At 35.9% G+C, this 26,920-nt stretch overlaps 1 protein-coding gene across 1 annotated transcript in view; it reads left to right on the top strand.

Moving 5' to 3' along the window:
* Nucleotides 1-26,346, top strand: part of TTBK2 (tau tubulin kinase 2) — an 81,093-nt gene extending 54,747 nt beyond the window's left edge. The window contains exons 14-16 of the mRNA XM_058806183.1: nucleotides 760-1,348; nucleotides 16,498-17,759; nucleotides 18,752-26,346. Of these exons, the coding sequence (XP_058662166.1) occupies nucleotides 760-1,348; nucleotides 16,498-17,759; nucleotides 18,752-19,220 (2,320 nt within the window). The 3' untranslated portion in view covers nucleotides 19,221-26,346. The remainder of the gene's footprint in view (nucleotides 1-759; nucleotides 1,349-16,497; nucleotides 17,760-18,751) is intronic.
* Nucleotides 26,347-26,920: the final 574 nt, after the last annotated feature.

Genomic DNA, 26,920 nt, shown 5'->3' with positions numbered 1-26,920 from the left:
AAGTTAGAAATCTACCTGCATGCAGCAGGCTTAGTTATGTCCAAATGTTTTACACCAACATAAAAAAATCTTGGTGGAAGACAGATAACTTAAAATATAATTTGAAGGTAGAGAAGAGACAGATGTATGAAAATGGATTCAGTTTGCCTGTGTCTAGAAAGAATAAGGGGAGAGGGACACAGTGAAATCTGACTGAAAGGCAGAGGCCGAGTGGGGACAGAAGAAGAGAGCTGGGGCGATGACAGTGGCAAAATCTTTCCGAATACTTCATAGGGGAGCTAGGAATTTGAATTTGTTTGATGAAAGAAATTTTGCAAAGCATAAGTAAGGAATCAATCAAAGCAATAAATAACATTCTTCTTGAAAGTATATAATAACTTCTGCAGGAGACATCCGTTTCTTCTCTTCCTCTTTGAGTCTCTGCTTTGCAACAAATTAAGTACACCGGACATCTGTGGTTACCTCACGTTTGAGTTTTTTTCTCTCACAATTCTCCTTTCTGGTAATTATATTTACAATACAATGTCATGAATTACAACTAAAATTAAAAATGTGTACATTTCTAAGGCCATCCATATTTACTTGACATTTTACTTATTTGTCTCAAATTGTGGATCTTTGAACCATTGTAGGCTGTTCTAGAATATGACAACAAATTTTTATATAAATCTAATTTTCTTCTTCTGAAAACACTCAAATGTAATATAAATGATTTAATTAATTCTTAACTAATTCAGATATTAACTTTTTTTCTCTAAGTTTGGAGAAGAAGCAGAAAGACTTGAAAGTGGCAGAGACTCCTGTTGCTGCTGTTCCTCCTCTTTCTCAGAAAACATCTCTTCCTGCCCGCACGGACCATGTTTGGCACTATGATGAAGAGTATCTTCCAGATGCTTCAAAGCCTGTGTCAGCTAATTCTCCTGACCATGCTGATGGTGTTATGAGCAATGGATTTGTAGCTGTTAACCTAAGCTCCTGCAGGCAGGAGGTTGATTCTAAGGAATGGGTGATAATAGATAAGGAACGGGACTTGCAGGACTTCAGGACAAATGAGGCTTTAGGGCACAAAATGACTGGAAGTCCCTCAGATGAAGAGCCAGAGGTACTACAAGTTCTAGAGGAGTCCCTTCCAGAAGAGCAGTCTAAAGAGGGTGGTTGGGCAGGAAACAATGTCCATGCCAAGAACCAAACTTCGGGTGTGGAGTTTGTTCTCGACGCGGAATGTCACCCTGCTGCATCTGAACAGCTTACAGATAAATTGGAACTTCTGTCTGGAGCTGCAGGACAGCTTCTTGCAGCCACCCCTACAAGTCCTATGGAAGCTCAAGCAGAAGGAGCACTCACTCCGGTAAGAAAACCTCTTCTTCATTCAGAATTGTAAGAGGAAATGGTAAGGGTGGTGTAGCAGAAATTTCTAGTTTCAGCAGGTATGGGACTTGATTCTTGAAGACTGATCTTCTGTATTCTGTTACACAGCTGTTTACAGTCACCCATGGAAGTACTAATTGTTCTGCAGGCGTGATCCACAAAACTGGCCACATTTTACAAAGAGTTATCTATCTATATATCTGTCTGTCTAAAGAAGCTCCTTGTGCAGTGATTCCTAATCAGTGAGGGACACACATGCAAACACATATTTATTATGTTTGCAGTACATAAATATAAAATTGCAATTGAATATGTAAAATACTGTGCTACCATGTTTCATGTGCTCCAGGAAAAATCTAAGTGGCTGAAATTAAAGAAACAGTTACTTGCTCTCATGTCTCGCTATTATTCCTGCAGTGTTTACTTCTGGAATTCACTTTGTTTCTCCCTGTTACTTCAGAGATTTCTAATGGTCCCTATACAAACAACTTGTTGCCTTTATATAAAGTGTTGCTGCTTTTCACTTCTTAAATACTTTTGCAAATCCTACTTTACTCTTATACTTTTTGCTAAAACAGATTGCTTTGCTTTCGTTGCATATCCTTGTTTTTCTTTTTCCATCTTTTCTGAAGAATTCTCTGTTGCACAATTTTTGAACATTTATTTTTTTTCTCCTGTCACTGTTTCTAAACAGAGACTTCTTTGCCTTTACTTAAGGAGTAAGTGAGGTTAATGGTTAAGTGATTGGGAATCACCTCATGGTTTTATTTCTCCCCTTTTTAAAGTAGATACTGTGGCATCTATGATCTAAAGGTCAGTTCTGTGAAGTTCCCTTGAGCCAAGAAACCTGACTATATTTTTCTTCTTGTATCACCACTTTTTGTGAAAGTTACTGCCAGCTCATTAGAAAAATTTGTCACCGACTAGTCATTTATTATCAGGTGTGGAATATCCTTTATAGTGAAAATGAGCTACCCAATGTAATTAACTATAGCAGCACAGTAAAATTTCAACTGTGCCTAGATTCTCATGGAAAAGGCAAGATGTATGGACATCATACTTTAAATAATGTCATTTATAGAAGATTTGTTTTGTATAATAGAAAATATAGAACTGTGTTAAACAACAGATTTTTGAGATTTAGTTTGAAATATTAGATGCATGAAAGAATTTTTGATGGTTAGAAACCTTTAAAGGTGAAAAATTATTTTAAATTTTTAAGTTGTTTGGTTTTTGTATTTTAAGGTCAGTTTTAGTAAAACAAACAAGAAAAAGCAGCACTTGGTCCTGTAAAAAATACTAATTATCAAGTGTCTTTATTTCAAGAGCCTTTAAAAACAGCTTGTAATTTTCTAATAAAATGCACTATACAATTGTACACTTTATGCAAATGTGGCTCTTTTGGGGGAAATAGCTGTTTTACTTTAAACTAAAAGTGGAGGTGGTACAAATATTACGTACTACAGTGCAAAAAATGGACAATATCTTTGTCTGTGAAGGAAGAAGTTTCAGAACATGGGAGCAGAAATGGTTGCAAACAAAGTTAATTACTATAAAATGCATTGGAAGAAATACTGGCTGAAGTAGAAACTCGAGTGAAATTATATTTTACTCTCACTTTGCAGGGAGATAAGTAGCATTTGTCATTACCTGAAAAAAGGGGGAAATTAATATAGTTTATCTTATGCTGGAAGATCAAGTAGTGTTGTGAGTGCAAGATGAATGGCAGGAAGGAATTTGGTGTTTCAAAGGTGAATGATGTACAATAGAAAATATAAATTGACCTGAGAATAAAAAAATGGAAATTACTTAGCCAGTTTAGTAGCTGGGAACAGAGTGTGCCTATACAGTGTGTCTCCTCCAACTGTGATGGCAATTTGGGGTAGTCTTCCATCTACCTCATTAGCCCTTGAAAGCCACACAAAGCCTAAGAGGCTATTTCAGGGTGAGTTTTTCTTTTTGGCCTTCATTGATGCATTCCACTTTATAAAGGATACTTAAATATTCCCTATGAAGGGCACTAGAACCTAGTTCTTATAGGTGAGTGTTCTTGTCACTTCACTGGGAGCAAGTGTGTGTGTATGCCTCTTCTTCCCGCCATTCTCTCTGTTCAAAGGTCCTGGTGACCTCTGAGAGCTGTTTGGTAGACTCCTTTTCTTTCTTCCTCCGAGTACTTGCCCTGAAACTACACATTGTTTTTTCAATGTGATCCTTGATTGTGCATAAGATGTTCTTGTTCTTTAGTATTTTTTACTAGGTAGCACATTCCTGGCAATAAAAATAATAGGCAAAGGTGATACTTTACTTTTCTGCTGATTTAATTATATTCCGCCAGTTACTAAGAGCAGGCTTGGATCCAAGAATGTTAATTTTAGAACTATAAATTAAATTTATGTTACTAAAAGGGGTTAAAATAGATGTTGAAATTGTAGTAATTTAGAAACTTAGAATTACTGAACTGGTTCACTCATTTCAGACAGCTTGAAACTCTAGGACATGCCAGCATTCGTGATCATCATGCTTATGAATATACCTCTCATATGGGTATATATATTCTACTGACCTGCTTCACTGTGACTTAGAACAAAGTATGGTTTTGCTTTTTGTGCTTATTTTGATAGGTTTGTTAAATATGCAAGCAATTACTTCAGTGGTGAAAGCATAAAATAGTTTTCATATCATAAGTCAAGTATTTTTTTGAATATTTCCTTTTTGCTTTGGTGATTCTTCTTTGTTCTTCATTTCTTTCAGAGCTTTATTGTGCACTATTTCATTAACTACTAGCATGGATGTTTCTGTGTGAGAAACTAATATTTCATACACTCACCCATAATTTTATTTTCTTTTGAAGGAAAGAAATTTCTAGTCTACAGTCTTTCCATTGGTAGATAAATATTCTTCCTGAAATTGTTTGTGTATGTGGACTTCCTGTAATTGTTGATAATATCACTTCTCACCTGTTATACACAACATCAGCATTCTATAAAAAATGTAGAGTTGCACCAGTTAAGAAAGGAAACTTGAACTCGAAAAATAAGAGAGAAAAACGTGTTAGTTATTGGCTTGGGGATGAGAAAGTCTTGGGCATAAAAAATTACATCAAATTATGCTGTCTATTATGAAAAAAAAAGGCCTGCAGGTAAGAGAAGCATTTTTCATGTTATCAGTCTTGGTTTTCCAGTTGCAATACAAATTCTGTGTGCAATCAGCAAAGACCAGTTTAATCTGGCTTAGTTGTGGGCACATGATCACATATATGTTGAATACTCAGAGTATGCTAAGGGTATATGTGCTGATTTTATGCTTTAATAATATCTTTATGTTGGCTTTGGCTGCAGGACAGACAGTGTGGGATTTACTGTAATATCTACTGGTATGAAGGTAATTTGTCAAAAGAATTTGAGCTGATCTAGACTAATAGTGAATTTATACTGGAGCAGCACTTTGCATCATACAGTTCTAGTTTTCTTTTCCTACACCTGGTACTAACAGCCTAGAGCTGGACTTTGTGTGTTATGGACCCACAGCTTCATTAATTTTCTGTGTTTGTGTTGAACTGCAAAGAACTCTATACAGTGCTTTCACAAATCCTTGCAACATATATTTATCAAGCAGATATTTCAGTAAATAAGAATTAATGGATTTGAAGTAATTAAGAATGTAACAGCTCTTTCCATCTTCATTTTCAGTTTAAATTAAACAACAGTTTGCTTTGATCTCACTTGGCTGACAACACGAATTTGTGTAGATGTATATGTGTGTATGTGTGTGTTATAGAAGAGGGTTTACTGTGTGAATCTATTAATTTTTGTTATTTAGAAATATTGCTGAAATGGAAATTTTGTATGTCAAGGTTATGTCTATCAAAAGCTTGCTCTTAAATATCTATTTATTTCTGAGTTGTAAGTAATTAAATTTTCATGTACCTTGTCTTCTCATTTGCTGCTTTTATGAGGCACTGGAAATACTTTTTTTTTCCAGTTGCAAGTCAGTGATGCATCATGGGAGCTGAAGCTTTAGTATTGACACACTTAAAAGATACCTTTTCCTTAGAAATGGAAATGCTTGCTAGATGGTCTTGCTTTCCAAAGGATATAGGTTAGAATTGCAATGGTATAAAACAAAAAGTCACCTTCATGAAGCATGAAGCTTGCAGAAAATTTCCTTATCTCTACTCTTCATGGTTTTCTCTAACTGTAATTGGAACAAAGAATTGCAAGCTATGTATAGCAATCTCATTTACAGGTATTTAAGTGTGTCACTATCAGATATTTATTCAGTACTGGTAAAGGTCTTGCAAAAAAACAGTGGATTTTACCTTTGTATATCAAAGCTATAGGTTTATTAGAATCATCAATAAGCAATTTAAAAATGTACTTTGTCTTAAATTAACCGTTTGGAAGAGGTTGCAGTTCTTATTCTTTTTTCTTACCTCTTATCTAAATGCTTTAATTAATGTAATTCAAGATGAAGCAATTGTTCCTTGATTCTCCAGGCCAATGTAGCCTTCTAGTTTGGTCTCATATTTGGGAAATTTCATCAGAATTGTTTAGTATTAACCTTAGTGATTAATCCTGTCAGGGGCAGTTCTTAATGTATGCTGCTATTGGCACAGCAGTAAAGCCTTCAAAGGGTGTATATGCTATCACTGTAGTAATCTCAGAAACACAGATACGATGTTGTGCGGATGTGCTAAGTGTTTGAAAGGATCAGTCAATGATCAGCGAGCCAGTTATCAACTGATGTACGCAATGTCCTTGAAACAGCCTCTGATAGTTTATTACATTAAAAGCCCTACAAGCCCTAGACTGTTACTGACCAGTTATTATGGTTGCAGAGGTTGGACTTAAAGAATCTGATTTTATTTTCCAACCTAAATGATTCTATGATTCTAAGACTGAGTGAATGAAGAGTCCAGATAGATAAATTATAATTACTCTTGATTTTGATACTGGATTTTTGAAAATTATGGAAAATGTGAAGATTAGACTTAAGACACCTCTTAAATTATGACCTTTCAGGCTCTTAGGGAGTTGTGAATATGGTTTTTGAGGGAATGCATACAGGCGAAACATAAACAAGAATTATTAAAATATATTCAACCTTATTTTCTTCCCCGCCATGTTGTTCTCACAGCTCAACCCATGTCATATGCTGCATTTCTCCACTCCAAGAATTTCAAGTCCCATCCTCCGCACCATGAGCCCTATAGCCTATCTGTCCATCCACTCGGACCCTCTGAGGGAGGCTGCTTTACCCAGGAGTCAGTCAGCTGAGAGCCACTCCTCTTCCTCCCGCTCAACTGGCCGTAGGCAGCTTCCTGTCATTCCCTGTGGCAGCAAGCTCCCCCCTGTCATTCGCATCTCAAAAGCACAAGCTGAGCAGGTGAATAAGCCTTGTCTTCATAGAAATGACTGCGTTGTAGCAGTCATCTGTAATGTTTCACGTTTTCAGTTGCTCTGCACAGTCTGGTGGTAGGCATATGCTAGTCATACTGCTATACACAGCATCCTAAAAATGTTTTGAAAAATCAAGTTGGGGAGTAAGAATGGATCTTTTCCAGGAATAGAGTTGGGAATACTCTGTGAGGAAGATAATACTGTCCCACTTAGAAGAGGGGAATATTTAAGGAGCTGTTATTCAGGTTAAGATCTGGAGCACAAAGTGTCTTTGGATGTTCTGAAAGACAGATTCACTTCCTCAGATATTTTCTCTTGAAAAAAGATAGGATTATAAAATATAGAAATTTTTTTTTGCTTAATTTAAAGCAAAGAATAATGGATTCCTATAATCACAGTACTAGCTGAATTTCAAACTGGGATCACATATTAAAATTTTGACTGCTCTAAATGATTTTAATGTGACAAAAAGAGATCTAGAAATAGTCAGAACATTTATTTGGAAATTAGCAAATAATAAAATTTTCCCCTGCTTACAGTATTTAGAGTAAAGATGGCAATTATCAGGGGTCACAGATAATGAAAATGCCACTAAAGAAAGGGGACTTTTTGTAGTTTTGTATTTCCAGTTTCATTTCAATATGAAAGATGAAGGTTTGCAGTCATTATCGAAGTTAAGTGTAATTTTTGTATTACAAAAATATTGAGATCTGCTAAGTAGTGTGAGTTTGCGTTGTTGGGTAAAGCAGTATGACATAGCATTAATGCATAAGACTAACATATCATCATCATTTTACCATTAATGTTTCATTTGGATTATACTTTGTGTTGCCTTTCATTTCCAATGTATTTTTCAGTATAAAAAGTTCTATATTACAGTTTTTCTTTTCTCAAGGAAGAATGAACAGGAGTATTGATATTAAAAGTAATTCATTAAGCTTAGTTACTTTCAAAATCTTGTAGGACCATTGGTATGTAATAACAAGGTAAAACCCTGACTGTTTTTTAGCTGAATATAAAAAAAAATTATCTGTGTTTGATGTATAAAAACAAACAGTAGCTCCCCAATGTTCGTGACTGTGAATTTGATGGGATACCAAAATACCACATCTTGATGGCTGACATACTGATTAGGGAAAGGGACCTAGGAGAAAATTACTCATTAGGAGTTAAGTTTCAGTATTTTTTGGCATTGGTTTGTATCCTAGGATGCAAGATGACCTTAATTTCTGGTTGTTGGAGTTTTTTTGGGTTGATTTTTTTTTTTTGGTCCCTATAGCTACAATTTAAATTTTTCAATCAGAATCTATTGCAGATGTAATTAGCAAACTTAGTAAAATGTCCACAATGCTCAGAAAAAGCAAGTTGGCACAGAGGATCTTCTCTGGCTTCCTTAGTACCCAAAAAATAAATACAGCTGCAATATTAATAAGGGCTGCAAAGTGATGTACTTTGTCATGTGGAGAAGACCTGGCAATGTGCCAGGTGCTGCTGCTCAGTGGAGTGAACATTAAGCTTCTTCTTTCCTTTTACCTGGTAAGTGCTTGACTGCTGTGTTGCTTTTTGAGCTGTGATTTGAAAGTCATAGCTGTGTTAAGAATGATCAGTTTTTCACTTTCCATGGAAAATACAAGCACGTGATTGTTTACTTCATTCCAACAATGAAAGCCTTGTGTACTTTATGGCTCACTGAAGAATTCAAAAACTTTTGCAAGTCATTCTCTTTTTGACATATTTTAAATATTTAAAAGATTTTTAATGTCATTCATGATAATCTCTACAAATATTTGGTACTGAATATATTTTCATGTCTTTCCTGCTGTCTGCAATTTGGTTCAGCATTCATAACTAATGTATTGCACAGGTCAGGGATCTGTACTGTTGAATTTAGTTTCATGTATTAAAAAATAAGAAATTATACATTTGTTTCTGAAATCAAGCAAAGTGACTTTCATTCCAGATTTTTGATGAATGTGGGTTCAGGAGCTCTAACCTATCTTCCTGTACTTTGGTATCAGATAGAGGAGGTCATGAAATCTCTGTATATTCTCTGCACACTAGTGCAGATGTAGGTTGGTCTATATTTGCTCAATACAGGACTCCTGTTTTGCCATACATAAATTATGAAAGAGAATTGGAGTGTTTTGCTTCAGCTCTCCTTAGTTATTCAACTTGCAGCATAAAGAAAAGAGTGTGACAGCATTATAGCTCTCAAAAAACCCAGATGAATTCTTTGTACTTGGGTCTGAAAAGTGTGTCTGGAGTGCTATTAGTATTCTTCTCATCTACAGCATGGTCAAATTGTACAGCAAATCCTCTTGAAACCTAACATTTTTCTTTCTTTCTTTTCCAACCAGATGAGTTGTGTGCTTAGAGAGCGGCATTGGGTGTTGTGTGAGGTCAATGGTAAAGGTGATGTGAGTGCAGCAACTACTGGCCAGGGCTGTGTGTGAAGATACTGCTTAAGTAGTTTAAGTGCTAAATGTGCAGCTGTGTCTTAAGAAACAATCAAAATCAGTGAGTGCAGATTTTTATCTCTGGTTTCTCTAATTCTCCTATAAGAGTGAACACCTCTTTTAGCCATGGCAGCAATCTAGAATACTTCTAAACTGGCTGCTTTATAATATGATACAGTCCTTAACAAAGGTGGATTCCAGTTTTGTCTGTCATTCAGATGTTTCTTTTTTCAGTCTGCTTAATCAGATATGTGCAGGGAGGCTAGTTTAAATCTTATTATTTTATGGTTATTCATGGTGTTAGGGAAGGCTAATCTGTGTCTCTCAGGTTAAGCAATTAGAGTTAGTTGGCACTTATACAAATATTTTCTGTCTTAAAATTCTCAAATTTCTACCTTACTGGAACATTTAAAAAATATTTTTAAAATTATATACTATATAATTAGTTACAAAATGCTCTGAAATCTTCCCACACAAGAAGCTATGGAAATGCAAGCCATCACTTTCATATTCATATCCAAGATGAGAAATAATATACTGATCTGAGTTGAAAAGTTAAGTTTGTCTGTAGAAAAAAGGTTCCAATTTCAGATTTTACAGAATTGTTATGCCTCTTGTTACCTATCCTGATGGAAAATATATGGAGTCAGCATGAGGTTTAAGTTAGGTTCTTACCTGTTTCATTCAAGGCAGAAATGCAAGGAGTTAGTCCAGCTTGTAGCTATGAGAACTGTTTGATACACAGAAGGTTTGATTTTGTTAAGTAGGGAAAACGTGCAGATGGTTACCATCTCATTCATGATGGGGTAATTGTTAATAAGTGTTAATTTTTCAAAAAATTTTACCCTGGCTTACTCACAGTCTTTTAAGCAACTGGATTTTATATTGATAATGATGTTTCTAGAAGAATTTTCTTCTACACACTCTTTCTAATGTGAACAAGTAAAAATTTTTATTTTTTACTTTTATCCAAGTGTCAGAGGAAATTGGTTGTTACATAGAAATCTAAATGCTGCCTTTTCAGAGCAGTCTTTTGTTTGAAGGAAATTCTTCAGGCATACTTTTTTCTCATCTGCCTTTGGTGTAAAGAAGAACTAAAAGTACAGCCTGTTAAATTCTAACAATGGAAACTTTCCACATTGTAAATTAAGTAATTAAGAGTTGAGGACAAGCAGTCAGCATGAATGACTTAATTTTTCCTGAATAGTGTGTTGCTGTAGAGAAGATTTCCATTTGTAGTGACAGAACCATTTTGGCCATTCTGCTTCTGCAGGTTTCTCTACTAGAAGCAGCAGAAAAGTGATGAAAGTCTGGACTGAGCAGTGGTAATGGCATCTGCATACATTGAGTCAAAAAAACCCAAAAATATAAAGAGTTATAATTGTTTAACATGTTTGTGTTTCTGGCATCTGCAATGCTTTTATGATTCCCAAAATTTGTAATCACAACTTGCAGTTAGTCTTGTCTGTCCTTGAAGTTATCTTTTTTTTTTTTAATTATTCTTTTAAAATACCCATCCTATCCAAAACATGTGTGATTTGTTACATTTTTCTAACATCATAATTTCATTAGCCTAAAATAAGTAAAGAAGTTTCAGGAAAGCTAAGTGGTCTGTGGGATTTCCCATGGAGAGCTGATTAACTCTGGGGTCAACAATTTTTTCCATGATGACACTTCATACTATAATCATCTTGAAATTATTAGGTGGTTACAGTTCAGGACATAATGACTCATGATTGTTTCTCCTGTAATTAAGTTATAATTTATCTAATTAATATAATTAACATTGTGCCTGTAGATAGGTCTACATACTGTCTACAGTATCATTCAGAAGATAATCTTTAATTTAGATGTATTTATTTCTTAAAATAATTGTATTCTATTATTAAAATCAGATATGATTCTAGTGCAACTGTAATTACAGGGAAAAATTCACACTTCTGAACTGTGCATTGAGGCAAATCAATGCTTTCTTTGAAAAGAACCATTTCTTTGGAACTCAAGAAAAATACTACAATACTGATAATTTTAATAGCAGTATCACAGGAGTATTATGTGAGTGTTATGAAATAATAGTCTATAAGTGCTTCTGCTTTCCTTTTCAGCAGTAAATTTCAAGAATGTTCTTCAATTGGTTTATGCAATATATAGAAGTAGTTTCAAATTGAATGAGTACCTGATTTAGTCATGTTACCAAATTAATTAGTCACTTTTTAACAGTCACGGTCATTCTCTAAAAGGAATCAAATTAGTATTTTTAGAGCAGTCAGTATTTTCCCTGTATAGGATATAGCTTTATGTTAGAACAACAAAAAAAAAGTCGAATTTTGTCTGATAAGTGGTGTAGGAATAACTGAAAAGTGAAGCTCTTTAAAGAATTCAAAAGTTAAACCATGGCTAATAAGCCTTAGAGAAAGCCTGTACACACAGATCTCTATGTTCTTTATCCTCAAAAGCTATCTATCACATTAGACAATTTGAAAACACAGTTGTCCGTTTATAGCTCTGCGTTTATTCCATCCTCTTCCCATTTCTCACAACTTCCATGTAAATCAATGGCAAAATTAACATTATAGAAGAAATAATGTATCTGAAGAGCTGTGGAGACCAACATGTGTCTCTTAATATGTCACTTCTCTTTAGTCTAGGATTAGGGCCTGCCACATGTGAGTTTTTACTAAAAAATGATGGTGTCCTGAGGCCCAGCAGTTCCTACAAATGCCTGCAATGCTTGCAGTACTATATATACGGGACTATTGCTAAGGATTCAGTATCAAAATTTAGTCTAGTGTTCCACAACACACTGAATTAGAGCCATATGTTTCTCCTGTTTATCCCCATATTAGTCTATTTGTAGAAACAGCCAATATACTTTAGTAAACATATAAATAATTATCTTTAACTTCCCTGCTGTGAGCGTAATCTGGGAGTGGAATGTAAGGGATACAATGACCACATTCTAGAAAGTCAGTAGGAGTGACAGTAGTAGGGAGGGAGGATTTTGGGAGGTGGGTCTGTTCTGAACAGGTAGCTGTGAGCTGTCTGCCAAGATGTGAGGTGTAGCAGTGGTTTACTTGTGTGAGAATGGCACTGGCAGTAAATTACAGGACAGTGCATTATATAACTTTGGCTTTTTCATACAATCTGCAGTTCAAATTTCTTTGCAGAGGCATAATATTGTGTGAAGAAATAGAAAGTAAGTAATGTAAGTAAAGAAAAGATCATGAAGTAAGAGGAAGCTGGTGAACTGGAAAGATTTAGGGAGAATTTTTGGTCTTGCAAATTAGAGTTGCACTTCCAGACTTGTACTAATATTGGTTTTGTTCCTACTGGCTGTAGAGCTAACCATAGGTGAAAAAGAAGCAGGGAAAAGAGAAAAGATGTGGGGGGTTTATTCTCCTGGATACAAAAGCTTCAAGGTTTACAAAGGTAGCAAAGATGTTCTGAAGAGTAAACTGATTAGGTGAAGTGTCTTCAGAATGTCCAGTAATATAATGATGATGGTGTATTAATATGAAAAACTCCAAATAATGAAAGGTTTAGCAGGAAACAGAGCTACACACCATGTCTCTAAGAGGCCCAAAGTCCTGACAGCCCTTGGCATTCAGAAGTATCAGACATCATGAGTGGAATGAAGAAGCTATTGCTGATATTATAAAATAATCCATATTCACACCTTTATGTCTTTCATTTAGCAATTTTGCAGAGCTAAACTCAGTGTTTCGTTCCTCTGCAATTAGCTGTATATGTACACAGAGGCATTCATGCAAGCATATGGCTTACTATTGCAGCCTGTCAATGGTTTAAAAGGAGGAAAGTTTATCAGATGCCATAGAGGATGTTTATGTTGTTGTTTTGTTCTTATTCCTTCTTGACATCTCGTAAAATTTCCTGAAGAAATGCAGGGTAATTTCTGATCTTGGTTCAAGTGTGAATTTGAGGAAACAGAAAGGAATTAAGAAATTATTTAGGGAAGGCCAAAAGATTCAAGACTATGGTGGCAGTAATTTAAATGGAATATTTTGGAGTTAAAGGAGAACCTTGAATTAATTGTTCCATATATTGTCTCAGCCATTTTTAGTGATCTGTTGAGACACATAACTCCTGTTGAAGTGTGGGAATTGCAAAATCAGTGTTATAAACTAGTTATCATGTTGAGGTGAAAGGTAGGATTTTAAGTTGTATTCCCCATATTTCACTTAGATTAATTGTAATCTTTGTTCCTCAGGTTCAGTGTTTTACATAATTGGCATAATTAACCGTAAGAATCTCATAGGATAAGAGTGGATTTAGCAGCACAAGAAATAAAAATATGAGGTTAATGACTACCCGTTTAAATTTCTTGAACACATAGGTGAAGGGTCAAGTCCAACAGGGATCTAGTTCTTGTACTTTGAGAAGACCAATAAGAAGTTTATTGACCATTTGAGAAAACAAATTTTTGTTTGTTATTGAATAAAAATCAAGAAAGTGATATATGTGTTCAAAAAGCCTTTTCTGAAAGTTTGAATTATTTAGTAGTACCAGATCTTTAACTGATACTTAGTCATCCAGTATCCTTTTCTTTTCTCCATTTGTTCAATGTTTCTTTTTCACAAATAGCTCCTGCCTATTTGATTGTAGGTGGTTCAACAAGCCTAATCTCTTTCTTGAATGTAAGGGTTGAATCTCTATGGCCAAGATATGGTGGAAAGACTAGAAAATTCTCTCTCCACATGTGGCAAAGGATATGAAGTCTATTGAAAAATGTAAATTACCTTCATATCAGAGCTGCTTTCTTTAGCAAAGAATTGACATATGAAAGAGGTGTCACAAGGAAAAGAGAGTTTTAATGTAAATGTATTTTTGCAAAGGAGGATTTAAATGCAGTTGCAGTTCTTCTAGAAACATATCAAATAAATACCCTTCTGAAAGCAAATGCATAAGGTTGTCTCATCTCTGTAAGTTGAGAGGACACCCCGATCATTCTGTTCTGAGGGAAGTCATCCTTCAGATATGTGGAAGATAACTCTGGTGTTTTAATCCTAAATTATTTGGATTGGCAACTAGATTAGCTCACCCAGTGAAAAGTTTGAAAAAGGAAATATTTACACATGCTTATTTTTGAGATGCATCTGCAGCCCTGGAGAACAAGGTACTGAAACAAACTATTGAAACAAGACAGAGCTCAGTGGACATCAAACGCCCAAGTGAGGTCTCCAAATTTTGAACCTCCTCTTCCAAGGATAATATTGCAATAAAATTTCCTGAACTCACTTTAACCCAGATTGTAGATCAGAATTTTTAAGCAAGCTGATGATTTTTGTCTGACAGGCCAAAATAAGTCCCTCTGTTGTATGAAAGCAAGTCCTTCAATATATAGGCTACCTTGAGCAGTGTTGTCTTCAGGCAAATTCCTATGTCTGGATGAAAACCTATGGGACAGCTCCCCTGTTTCATAGATCTTTTTGTTTTTATTTTTTTTTCTTCTCCAGTTTTTTCTTTTTTCTTTTCTGTGCAGAATTCTCTCTAAACTGTTTTTTAATACTCAAGATTAAGGCACTAAATGATCTAATCATGGAAAGGTGCCTTTAAAGACAATTCTATTTCCTCTGTTCTTTGTGTAGCTGAACTGATGGTCTTGGATTCTCTCAGAAGAAGTCTTTTGCACTAAGAAACATTTCACTAACTCAAAAGGGAAATAGTGTTTCTTTCAGATGAAAGAACTTGGACTAAGAGGAGATGAGTAGGACTGTTTTTCCCTAACCTCTAAGTAACCTCAGATTTTTGCTCAATGTACTATTTTAATTCAGCAAACATGGAGGACTGTATTGGCCCAAACTTGAAAACAAATTATAAAGGAAACAAAATATAGACCCTTACTGCAGGTCTCTGTGTGATTGTTTTTTTGTTTCGTTTGGTTTCTACTGCCAGTAATATCAATGTACTAGGCTTCTTGCACAAGCCTAGTAAGCTCAGCGCTGTGTACAATTTCTTTAACAAAATCAAGTAAAATCTGTATTATAACATAGCAGCATGCTAGCGACGCTCCACTTGGTTTCTCTTCTACCAGTAGTGAATCAAGAAAGTGTTTTTGCCAAACTCAGACTCCAGTTTCCACTTTCTGTTGAGTACAGATTGTGTCAGATTCATGAAGCTGTAGAATAGAAAGAGACACAGAGCTGAACTCTCTGTCCATGTAGAAAAAGATGGAATGGTATCCCCTTGATTTTTAATTTTTTTTTGCTGTTTAGACCAACTTACTCGAACCAGTATCTATAAGCCAAAATGCTGGACTCCTCTTCATGTGAGAGTGCATTCCTCCCATGTCTCCAGAGACAAAACTTGTGTATGTGCTCTCTCTTGTGTATGTGTTCTCTCACCCTCTCACCTCATGATTCTTGCATTTTTGTCTGTATATTTGCCTGTCTTCAATGGGGAAGGTGAGAAACAACTCCATTTGGGTTTTTTCCCGTTTTGATGGGAACTAGAGGAAGTGGGTCTATACCCATCAAATAGGGAGAGATATGAATGCAGGTTTCCCATTTCCTGGACACATACTCTAACAATTATGCTGTGTGCCAAAGACAGCACTCATCATAACCAACTGTTTTTCAAAGAGTATCTGACTTAATGATATATACAGGTTTTAGGAGTGCTTTATGCGTATCTGTTGGATCAGACCTGTTAGGGGATTTAGAGATGTAAGTATTTACTTTTTGAATGTCTTAATCACCGTAGGTAAGGAGATATCCTAACCAGGTTACCTAGTTAAAATGGGGCATAAGCTTCAGTAGGAAAAGCTATAACTATTACAGGATACAGAGAAAAGCTCTTTTTCCAGACAAAAATATATTAAGGGCGTGGAATTTATGAATCTAAATGTCACTGTGTTCTTTGTCTTCTGCATTTGTCTAAAAATATTGCTGTGACCTTGTTAAAAATTTTACATTTATATACAACTTATTCTAGGAGTATTCAAACTAAGATTAAAAAAAAAACACCAAAAAGTGCCCGTTAGGATCTCATTCCCGGGGGGTTATACTTGCTAACTGCAACATTTTTCACTGATATGTTTTTTTTTACCTGATACATATTTCTATCTTGAGAAGATAGATTATTTTCCAGATTATCTACATGTACATCATGAAGTTAGGTATTATTTGAACATTGTGATTCATAGGAATCATTATATAATGTATGTTGAAGATGTGGAACCAAAGCTGCTATTTAAAGGATGTTACTTGTATAACATTCCTGAGTTTCTCACCTTTTTCTTTAATTTTCCAATGCAGATAACAATACCCAGACCTTCAGTGGCATCCACACAGTCTGCTTCAGAGAGCTTTCACTATGGTCATCAGCTGGAGAGAAGAGAGCGGGATGGTCAGTCTGTGGAACATACCATGGAACTTTCCTCTCCAAAGGAAAGTTTGCCAGGTTTGGTTGGGACAGAGGATGCACTTCCAGCTAGTGCGAACAGACCAGATTTGGTACTTAATATTAACCAAGAGGTGCTTGACAGGGGAGGACTTGTCAAAGAATCTGTCCTGGATTGTGACCAAAAGGACCTACCTGAACACAATGGGATACAGGAAGAGAAAGAGCTTGGAAATATTCCTGTGGAGGAGGCTGAGGAAGAAGGGCTCCCACTGGTTTCTGAGGATGCCATTGAAATGCTTAGCAAAGAACAGAATTCTTCTTTGCCAGGAAACTCAAAATCTGCAGAGGAGGAACCTCTAACAAATACTGAAGCAGCTCAAGAATCAAAGTCAAGGCCTATCTGTTTGGTGCCAAATCAAGATGAGGTTCTGAAGTCAATAGCACCTAAAACATCAGAATTGTCTCCCTCAAGACTTAATAACCCACATGTTAATAGACAGGGAAGCAAAATAGCAACCATTCAGGAAAATGGTTTTCATTCTGATAAGGAGGAAGTCCATAGCCAAGACCTGAAATGCCACCAAGTGGCCCTTACTACTATTTTGCAGCAGGAGAATAAAAAAGAGAAAAATGCTCCCAGAAATGGAGAGTTATTCCATTGCATTTCAGAAAATGAGAATTCTTATCGATCTAAGAAGGACTCCGTTAAATCTTCTTTTGTATTCAGGCAGAGTCGAATCCCAGTTTTAGCACAAGAGATAGACTCAATGTCAGATTCCGCTTCTGTTTCTGCAAAGGAAAAGCTTCTTCTAAAAAAGGCCCATCAGACGGACTTGGTCAAATTACTTATGGAAAAGAGACAGCTCAAATCTTTCCTTGGTGACCTCTCAAGTGCCTCTGATAAGTCACTGGAGGAAAAAATGGCTGCTGCTCCAGTACCGTTTTCTGAGGATGATGTCTTAGCTTCGTTTTCTAAATTGACATTGGACTCTCATTTCAGCAAGCAGAATGAAGATAGCTCTTTATCTCCAAGCAGCCCTCAGTCCAGAAAAAGCAAGATTCCAAGACCAGTGTCTTGGGCAACCTCTGATCAAGTTACCAGTTCAAGTTCAGCTCAGTTCTTTCCTCGGCCACCACCAGGAAAACCGCCTACTAGACCTGGGGTAGAAGCTAGGTAATGCAGAGAAAATAGAAATAGATTTTCAGGTTGAAATAGATTTTCAGGAGCTAGACTGAAGTTACTGTGCAGGATGTAATGCTGTAGAAGTTCCACCCTCTAACTAATTAAAAAAAAATGCTGGGCTTCAACTCGCTGAGGAACCTTACAATGTTGGAGAATGAATGAGGAGAAGCTGATACACAAAATGAGCCTGGTTCACTGTTAAAACTAATACATCGATAGATGTGCATTCAATTTTTTGAAACATGACAATCTATAACTAAATTTTTACACATTTTGTTAAAGTGGGGTTCCTTTTCCAGAACTGCTGGTTATTTAAAAACCCATAGAAATTTTTAGGAGCTCTTGTATTCAGCTCCCTTGAAAATTAATCTGTTCTTAATGTAGACATTGTAAATATTTGGAGATTCCAGCCATCACCATTAAGTCAATTAATGCTCAGATCATGTCTAAGTAAATCAACTAATTAAAGTAGGGCAGAATGAATTTTAGAATACCTCCCATTTGCCACGTCTATATGCAGACAACCACAATCTAGATTTTTCTGTCTACATTCCCAAGATAAGGATAATTTTGATACAGTAGTGCAAAATCCTTTCAAGGAAGCTGCAGTGGGCCTTGTCATCCCTTAAAATTGTGTATGGGAGTGCACTGATGGTGTGCAGGAATGGATGTACCCCTCTGAAATGGCGATAAGCACTGCTCTTCAGTGCACTTCTTCCAACACCACCAGGAAATTCCTGTTATCCTGTAAACACTGAGGCTATTTGTGGGAGTGAGTTTATATAAATATAAATACTATGTTGAGCTGAACAACACAGAAGCCAAAGCCTAGATCCAAATACCTGTACCTAACAGGAAAGTTGAGGTCCACATATCTGTTCAGCAATGCAACCGCCTCCTTAGTTTCTAGTGATATGGAGTTTCTATTTGAATTTTAGTGAATAGATGGAAATAGAAATAATCTTTCTTCGTTTCTTCTCAAGGTTGCGCAGATACAGAGTCCTAGGCAGTAGCAGCTCGGACTCAGATCTTATCTCTCGTCTGGCTCAAATCCTGCAGAATGGATCCCAAAGACCAAGGAGTTCTACCCAGTGTAAGAGTCCAGGATCTCCTCATAGTCCAAAAACGCCACCCAAGAGCCCTGTCATCCCCCGCCGCAGTCCCAGTGCCTCCCCTAGGAGCTCTTCTTTACCCCGTACTGCCAGTTCTTCTCCGTCCCGGGCTGGGAGATCCCATCATGATCAGAGGAGTTCATCCCCACATTTTGGGAGGAGTAAATCACCTCCTAGCCATTCAGGCTCTTCATCTTCTAGGAGGTCCTGCCAACAAGAGCACTGCTGCAACAAAACGAGCAAGAATGGTCTGAAAGGATCTGGCAGTTCTTTCCACCATTCCCCAAACACTAAGACTTCCACAGGAAAGAGCAAATCAACTACTAAGCTTAGCAGATAGGAACTGAGTCTTGACAGGTATAAAATCTCCTCCTAAATCTGATGCATGTTGTGTCTGTGTACTGTGTATTTAAAAAAATAATCCAAAAAAAAGTATATTAAAAAAAGGTGTTGAATCTGCACATTTTAAAGAAAGTAGCCATTGTAAACTATTCATGAGAAAGCATTCTATGTAAATAAGTGGCCAGGCTTTGCCTTAGAGCAGGCAGCAAGCAGATCCACAAAATGGGAAGTAGAGGCCAGGGTAAGAATGGCTGGGTAGTCAAAGAGGTGCAATGTATTTAGAGTGAAAAAGTATCTTGAAGGTGAGTGTTTTAAAATGGTATTAATCTTGATCTGTTTAGTTTCCCTAGTTAGAAGATTTGGCCTAATTATTTAACGCCTTGTGTACTCGAGGGGTATGTAAGAAAGCCTGAAACAGGCATTCCCAAAATGATGTCACTACTTGGGAGATAAGTACTGCTCAAGCATTTCTTTGCAGTTTTAAAAAAGCACACACTTTAGAAGATGATATTTCTGCCTTATAAATTTCTTCCATTTTGAGCTGCACTCACCTCTGAGTCACTGAGTGCTTATTTTGTCCCCTATTATGGCACAGATTTCTTACCTTAGTATCATATACCTTACCCCTTCAAGACACTGATGAAATTTAAAAAATCAATATTTGACAAGAAGTTTTTGTACCAATATTATTTAGAGATTTTCTTAGCAGTAATTAGGATCCAAGAAGCTGATTCTCAGTTCTATATCATACAGTTTTTTGGGAGTCATAGTGGGGTTTTTCAAACCACATTTGATAGGATTTGGAAAAGCATTCTCTCCTAGGAAATAAGAGAAAGGAGTAGATGTATGCCCTTCACTGTGTGTTGTAGATTTACAGGAAAATGCAATATAAGTTAGAAAATAAGAACCTTTCTTGACCCCCTTAATTCAAATGAAAAAAGAACCTTTGTTATTGCTGACTTTTATTTTCCATTATTTATGGATCACTTAAACCACAGATCTTGCAATGCAGACATGATTACCAATCAAGTTTTGGGTTTTTGGTCATTTGTTTTTTAAAATTATGAAAGATGAAACAGAGATGAGGAAATTGTCTACTTTATGAACGTGATAGGTTAGGGGTGATGGAAGTACACTTAACACCCTTAGAAAATCTGGATAAGAATGTTAATCATTAAAGCAAAATATACGGAAAGAAATCTGAGATATTTTCATATTGGATTATTGTAATTCAGTTTCCCAAATGTGTTTTTGATAGAGCAGCTTTGTTGACTCTCAGTAAAGTCCATGGTGTTTAATTCCTCCAGTTTTATTAGGTAGTTACTCAGTAACATCTTGTGCTCTGCAGGAACCCTGTAGGGAATGAAAGGTGTGGCACCTTTTGCTGCGTTCAGAAAAGCATAGTGGGTCAGAATAGGGACAGACAAGAACACAAGCCTGAGAAAGATGCAGCCAGCTCTCCTCCCTAATGATTCCTGTTGTGGGGACTCTGGATGCATAGGAGACTTGTCAATTACTGATCTGCTTGCTGTAGTCATATGCCTCTCCAGCCAGCATCTGTGTTTTTTATTTAACCTCTGCCAAATGAATATTTTTGGATTTAAAAGGGAATATTTTGTCTCTGAGCTAACACATTCTAATGCTGCATTAAAGCTGCCCTAGAGCTGCACTGAATTTCACTTGCTTTGTCAGACTATGTTGATTTTTTCCTTGTCTTATTATGTATATTTTTTCCCATATGTAATGTAGCACAGTGTGGAACCTTAATTTCATTCAGGTTTCAAGCACTACAGATGAATGCAATAGGTAGGGTATACCTGCTTTTTCTGAAGAAACTGTACCATTGCAAATCCTATTCCTTTGTATTATAATGTATAATAGGTGCTATACGAATAATTGCATGTCCTCATGGTAAATTATATAATATAAATATTTATATATACATATATGTATATGCTTATATAAACTCATTCTTTCTCATTTTTCATTTGTAATTTATGGACCACAAATAGTACAGTTCCCTTTCTGTTAGCTCTTGTATAATTACCTCTTCTATTCTCCCCTGCACCCCTGCCAAAAAAATCTGGAATGCACAAATTCTAATAGCCTTTATACCTTGGTACAAAATTGAAGGACTGCTGATTTCTCAACCAGCCAATGTTTTGTGTTGCAGCTTTGTTTTTTTTTTTTTTATTTCTAATTTCATGTGCACATTTGCATATGGAACAAGAACAAAGACGCAAAAGATATTTTTATTTTTTATTACAAAAAGGTCTTGCTCATTTTTATTTCATTATGTGAGTTCTAAATGGTGAATACTTGTCATTTAGGAACAGTGACAGTCTATGAATACCTAATGGTTGAATGTGACAACAACAAATTCCATCTTTTCCTTCCTGTTTTCCACATGTTTCCTTATGGTATACCATAAAAAAGAATTTGGTCACATTGTGATGTTTTTGTCCTGGGCACTTGCTGGAATGATTTGTTAAGGTGGCGTGGCAGCATATGATTATTTTTCCTTATTTCTGAAAAGCATTTATTACCATCATGTAAGTTTATTCCTATGTTACATTGTCAGTTTTCATAAGTACTAACTTTATGCATCCTTGCCTGAAAATGCTGAAGTTGAGGTGTTTATATTTTCTCTCTAGTGTAACAGGATCCAGAAATGGTAACTGCTTTACAGGTGAGAAAGCACATAACACCTCTGTTACGTTGTCTTCAAAGTACAGGCTTGTCCATTGTTAGACATTACTATGTAAAATAAACCAATGCTGTAGAAATTCACTTGTACTTGAACTACTTGCCAATGTAAAAATAGTGAACTATGCCAAAAAGAAAAAGAGAAATCAGTCATTATTGGTGACACAGGCTTCTTTTGGTGAGAAAAAGGTAGAAGGACTGTATACCCCCAGTTGCTTTTTTGCTGTAGATTTAACAGGATCTAAGGAGAAAATAATGAAGATGTGAATGGAGGAGCAATTGTGAATAACTTAGCTTGAACTACCTGCTCTTCTTGAGTTTTTTGTTGCTTGATACCCTTCTCCCAAAAGTTTACAGAAATGCTTACTGTAGTCTAACATAGCAATCAGTTAATGTTTTTAAGTAATGGTCAATTGATTAACTCATACATTAATGTTAGCTTAATATTTCTAGAGGGCCTATATAATCATTAAGGACTCTGTAAGCCTCAGTATTTGAATGTGGATATGGCTCTGCAGAAAACCACCAATGTACATGTGTGTGACCCTTGTGCAGAGTGTGTGTGAGTAGTTTATGGCAGGTTATCTGCAACACATTTTCAGGGACGGGGAAGATTTTTCTCCATTGTACAAAATGGCTGCCGTTACTCTGCATAGCACACAGCAGTTTATATAGGAATATTAGCTGGGAAATAATAAAATTCAAGGAGCTGTTGCTTTGTCTTCTCCCTTTCTTTGGTGAGCAGTGCAATGGAGCCATGACATGTAGCAGGTGCAGATGCTGCATGCTCATTTCATCTTTATGGTGTGTTCTGTGTTGTGGCCAGCACTTTGGAGCATTTTTTAGAGAAACTGAGGCATGAAGCCTTTAAACTAAAATAGAACTTGAAATCACCAAACATTTCACACAGACTTTTGTGCTACAATATTGCATGGTAAAATCAATCTAAGTTACAATCTCAAAAATCAATATTAATTAACCTCTTTATTAATTACAAATGCCAATTACTACTTAGGTAAAACCCTGTTAGAGTAATAGAAAGTGTGATACGGTAGAGCAACGTTGGCAAGTTGTATGATGCTACACACCTATCTACTGCTTGAGCAGGATCAATAAGCGTAGAAAATGTCACTGCTCAAAGGCAGGAGCAAGACGAGGTCTTCACTGCTAGTTATATGTAATTATACAGGAGGCAAAGCCCTGCAGAGTGACACAAGGCATTCATTACAGCCACCAGCCACATCCTGTCTTGGGAAATCTGGACATATTCTTACCTTGAAGTCTGCATGTTTGAGATCAAGCTTTCTTGCATACCTCACTAAACAGTCTTGATTATAAGAAAGGATTTGGTCCTATATATTTAAAAATAGCTTGAAATATTTTTCATCTGAAAAAGACTTGCTGGAGCTCTATCATCTACAATTTGTAGTATTATGGTAATAACTATTGCTGGGAAAACACACAATTTTGATTTTATATATATATATATATATATAAATACACATTTGTACCTAAGTGTATCTTCATATACACTTATATAGATACTGTATATTATATAGAAATATATATATACATACATACCTATGTGTGTATATACATATAGATAGGAAGAGTCTCAGCTATTCCATCCTGTTCACTGGAATTCATTTGCCGGAGTGAGCCAAGGCCAGTTTTGCTTTGATTTACTCTGGTCTCCTTTTCATCTACTGCAATGTCCCTATGCCCTAATTCTGATTTTGTGTCTTTTTCATATTACAAGGTCTCATCCTGTAGTCCTACTTGGGCAAAACTCCTGTAGGTCCTTCTTATTGCAGTAATACTTATGCAATGGTTGACTGTAATGCTTCTAATTTTTTTTCTTTTTCTCTTTGATGAGAATGTAGATAAAGCCAGATTTACAGTACAGTCTTTTTCCTGTAAACAAATTTTTTCTGTAATGAATTTTTATGGAACACTTAGAGGCACAAATTCTGGTAAGAAGAATGTAATTATTCCAATTTCTTAAAAGGGTCTAATGGAAAATGAATTATATGTGCCTCCAATTTTTATATATATCTTAAATTAGAGATTAGTCTTCTGGAAATGAATAGGAGAAAAAAAGAGAGCTCAAAGTCAAACTCTTTCTCATGACAGGCCTATAATACATGAATTTTTTTCATGCAGGACTGATGCTGTGAGGGGACAAGAGCCATGTCTGTCTTGTCATTCTCAGTGAGTCAGGGTCTGCTTAGGTTAACGCTAAGCTTCCTGTGGTGCATTCTCTGTATGCTTTTCCACTTCTAGGAATGATCAGAGAACTCTTAGCTGGATAAAGGCCTTGACTTTTATCCATGAGTCCTCTCTTCAGCTGGTGAAAGCTTTGGCTGCTCGTTGGATGGTGAACATGGCAGTGCTAGGTTAGCAGTTGAACTTGGAACTTGGCAGTGTTTTCCAACCTTGATGGTTCTATGATTCCTCTTTCTGAAATTTATAGAACAGAACATAATATTTTTATTCAACTTCTTTTAGCTAATCAAGTAGGCAGTGAACAACTGATTGGGTTTGTTTGCTGTTTTGCTTTTGGCTCAAATGTCTTTCGTTGTAATTAGTACCATTTTTGGTTACCAGAAATGCTGGTAAAAGAAGTGAGGTTCCGTGTTTTGACTATATGCAATACACAGGCATAGGTCATACATTTTTTAGCTAATCAAATTTCATAAACATGCACATCACATAAGAATACCTCACCTGTCTGCTTGAAGCCAGTGTTCCTTTTCCCTACACATAATATTTGTGAAAGAGAAATTATATAAAGTCAGCTTGGATTATATAATAATTATCAGGAATTATGATATTGTCAAATGCCAAAAAGCTTTTATCACTCATTTTCATATGGTTTAAATAATCAGGCTTTTAAATATATATCTTTAAGGAGGAGGTTTTGTTTGGTTGGGTTTTTTAAGGAAAAATGTACAGGAGTCCATTTTTTCAAAGACTGATGTATTAACTTTGCAATGACTCTTGCCATCCACGTTTGAACAAGTTGGGCTGATTTTACTCTCCATTGATGATAACACATTCTCTCTCAGCAATGATAATGACAAGTCCAAATGCTATGCTCCTGTTTCTCTTCTACATTAAGAGCTTGGACCCGTGGGAGTTCTTGCTGTTCTTGTGCAGGTGCAACTTCATTAAAATCAGTATAGGGTCCTGTTTTGTTGAGGCTCTTTCCCCTGATTAGGAACTGAAAAGATAAACTCACTCTATGAATATCAAATTTGCTGTTGCTGTATTTTAAATTGGAAAATACTAATTTTCTTATTGCTGTTATTATTATTACATGACATGACATGCCTCTGGATCTCTCCTTTTCTGTCAGAATTACTGTTGAGAGCCAGCTTTGGCCAAGAGTACAATGTGGTTTCTTTTAAAACAGTATCCCAAGTGGGCTACTCATGTGAGGCCCCCATCATCCATAAGTGTCTGTGGGAATTCAGCTGGAATTAATTTGATGTTTGTTTTGAGATCACTTGATCTTTGACCTTTTACGTAAAGGGCCTATGGTAACAGCAGAACAACTTGCTCCAAAAGATGCAATATAATTTATTTGGTCTGCCTGGCTTCAAATCCTTTTAAACCGGTATCTGCTGCATGGCAGGCATGGTCATAAAGGTTTGATGCAAAGTGAAGTAGGATTTTTTTGACAATTTCACATATTTTTCTTCTGACTGGAGATCTGGATTTGTTCCCAAGCAGCCTTCTCTGCATCCTCTTTACTTTCATTGGCTAGGAAGCAAGATTGAAAATTCTTCCCCAGCTTTTAACTTTCTTTTTTATAGAGTCAGCCCAGACTCAAGTTGCAGTGCTTGTGTTAACAGATGCCAATTTTCAAATGCTTTCCTATGAACATCCAAACTAGTAAATTAAGGAAATCACCAGCAATGCCTTCAGACAAGTACTGACTTTTTGAAGTGGCCAACCAATGGCTGCTAATCTAAAATCCCTGGGCAATACCACAAAGAATTAAATCTGTGTATTAATTAAAAATACAATGTTGTAAACCCCATAAGAAATCAAGTACTCAATAGCAAAGTCTGCAGTGTGATTAAATTAAGTGGAAAGTAGTTCTGAGATTGTTTTTTACCATTGAGGAAGACAAATGTTGAGTCCTTCAAATTCTCTTACTCAGTAATTGCAATTCTCTTCCCCTCCTTAGAAATCCTCTAAGCCATTCTTTTCATTTAAGTTTGCTCAGGCACCCAAGAGCATAAAGAGTTAATGCCCTTGTAATGGTCATTTGTACATAAAGTTGTAATTATTTATTTTCTCATTTGTACCATATCAAGGCTTTGTACAATGTTTAAGTTTTGTTTTCAAATTATTTTGTATTTTATTTTTATAAACTGGTTCTAAATAAAATATTCATTCAGCATGCAAAACTTCAGTTCTTGATTGTGTTTGTATAATGATTCATTAACTTATAAAGCTTTAGCTGAAATATTTTTCAGTGTTTTTTACTACTGTAACCCTGTAATTTAAATGGATAAAGTGCTTCAGTAGTGATTTTTTTTTCTCTGTTTCAAAAAACTAAAAAAAAAGTGTGTGTTGGTACTACTACAGCATGAATCAAATGTTCATATTGCAAATTGAAATGATTGGATCAATGGAAGTTTAACTGATTTAGTAGGTTCATGTGCTGTATATTAATAACTACAGAAAAATCCAAATAGGCCACCTCAGAAACCTGACTTTCTATTTGTTCTTATCCCTTCTGTTTGTGTTCATCTAAACAATAACTGATTGGCACAGCCAGATCAGGTCAATTTTAGTAACAATAGGGTGGTCCTGAAATGCCAGCTGCTGATGGCATTTTTCCCTTCAAAATGGTATTTTTTTATTTAGTCAGAGGTCACTATAATTGACCTCTTTTGGGGATAATCAGCTGTCTGGATGTAGTCACTAAGCTTTTACAGTCTCTTGAGGGGACTTGTCTCCCTCTGTATAATAAACTTT

Source organism: Ammospiza caudacuta, chromosome 6 (genome assembly GCF_027887145.1).
Source record: "Ammospiza caudacuta isolate bAmmCau1 chromosome 6, bAmmCau1.pri, whole genome shotgun sequence".
In the NCBI taxonomy this organism is placed as follows: domain Eukaryota; kingdom Metazoa; phylum Chordata; class Aves; order Passeriformes; family Passerellidae; genus Ammospiza; species Ammospiza caudacuta.
This window is presented reverse-complemented; position numbering and strand designations above follow the sequence as displayed.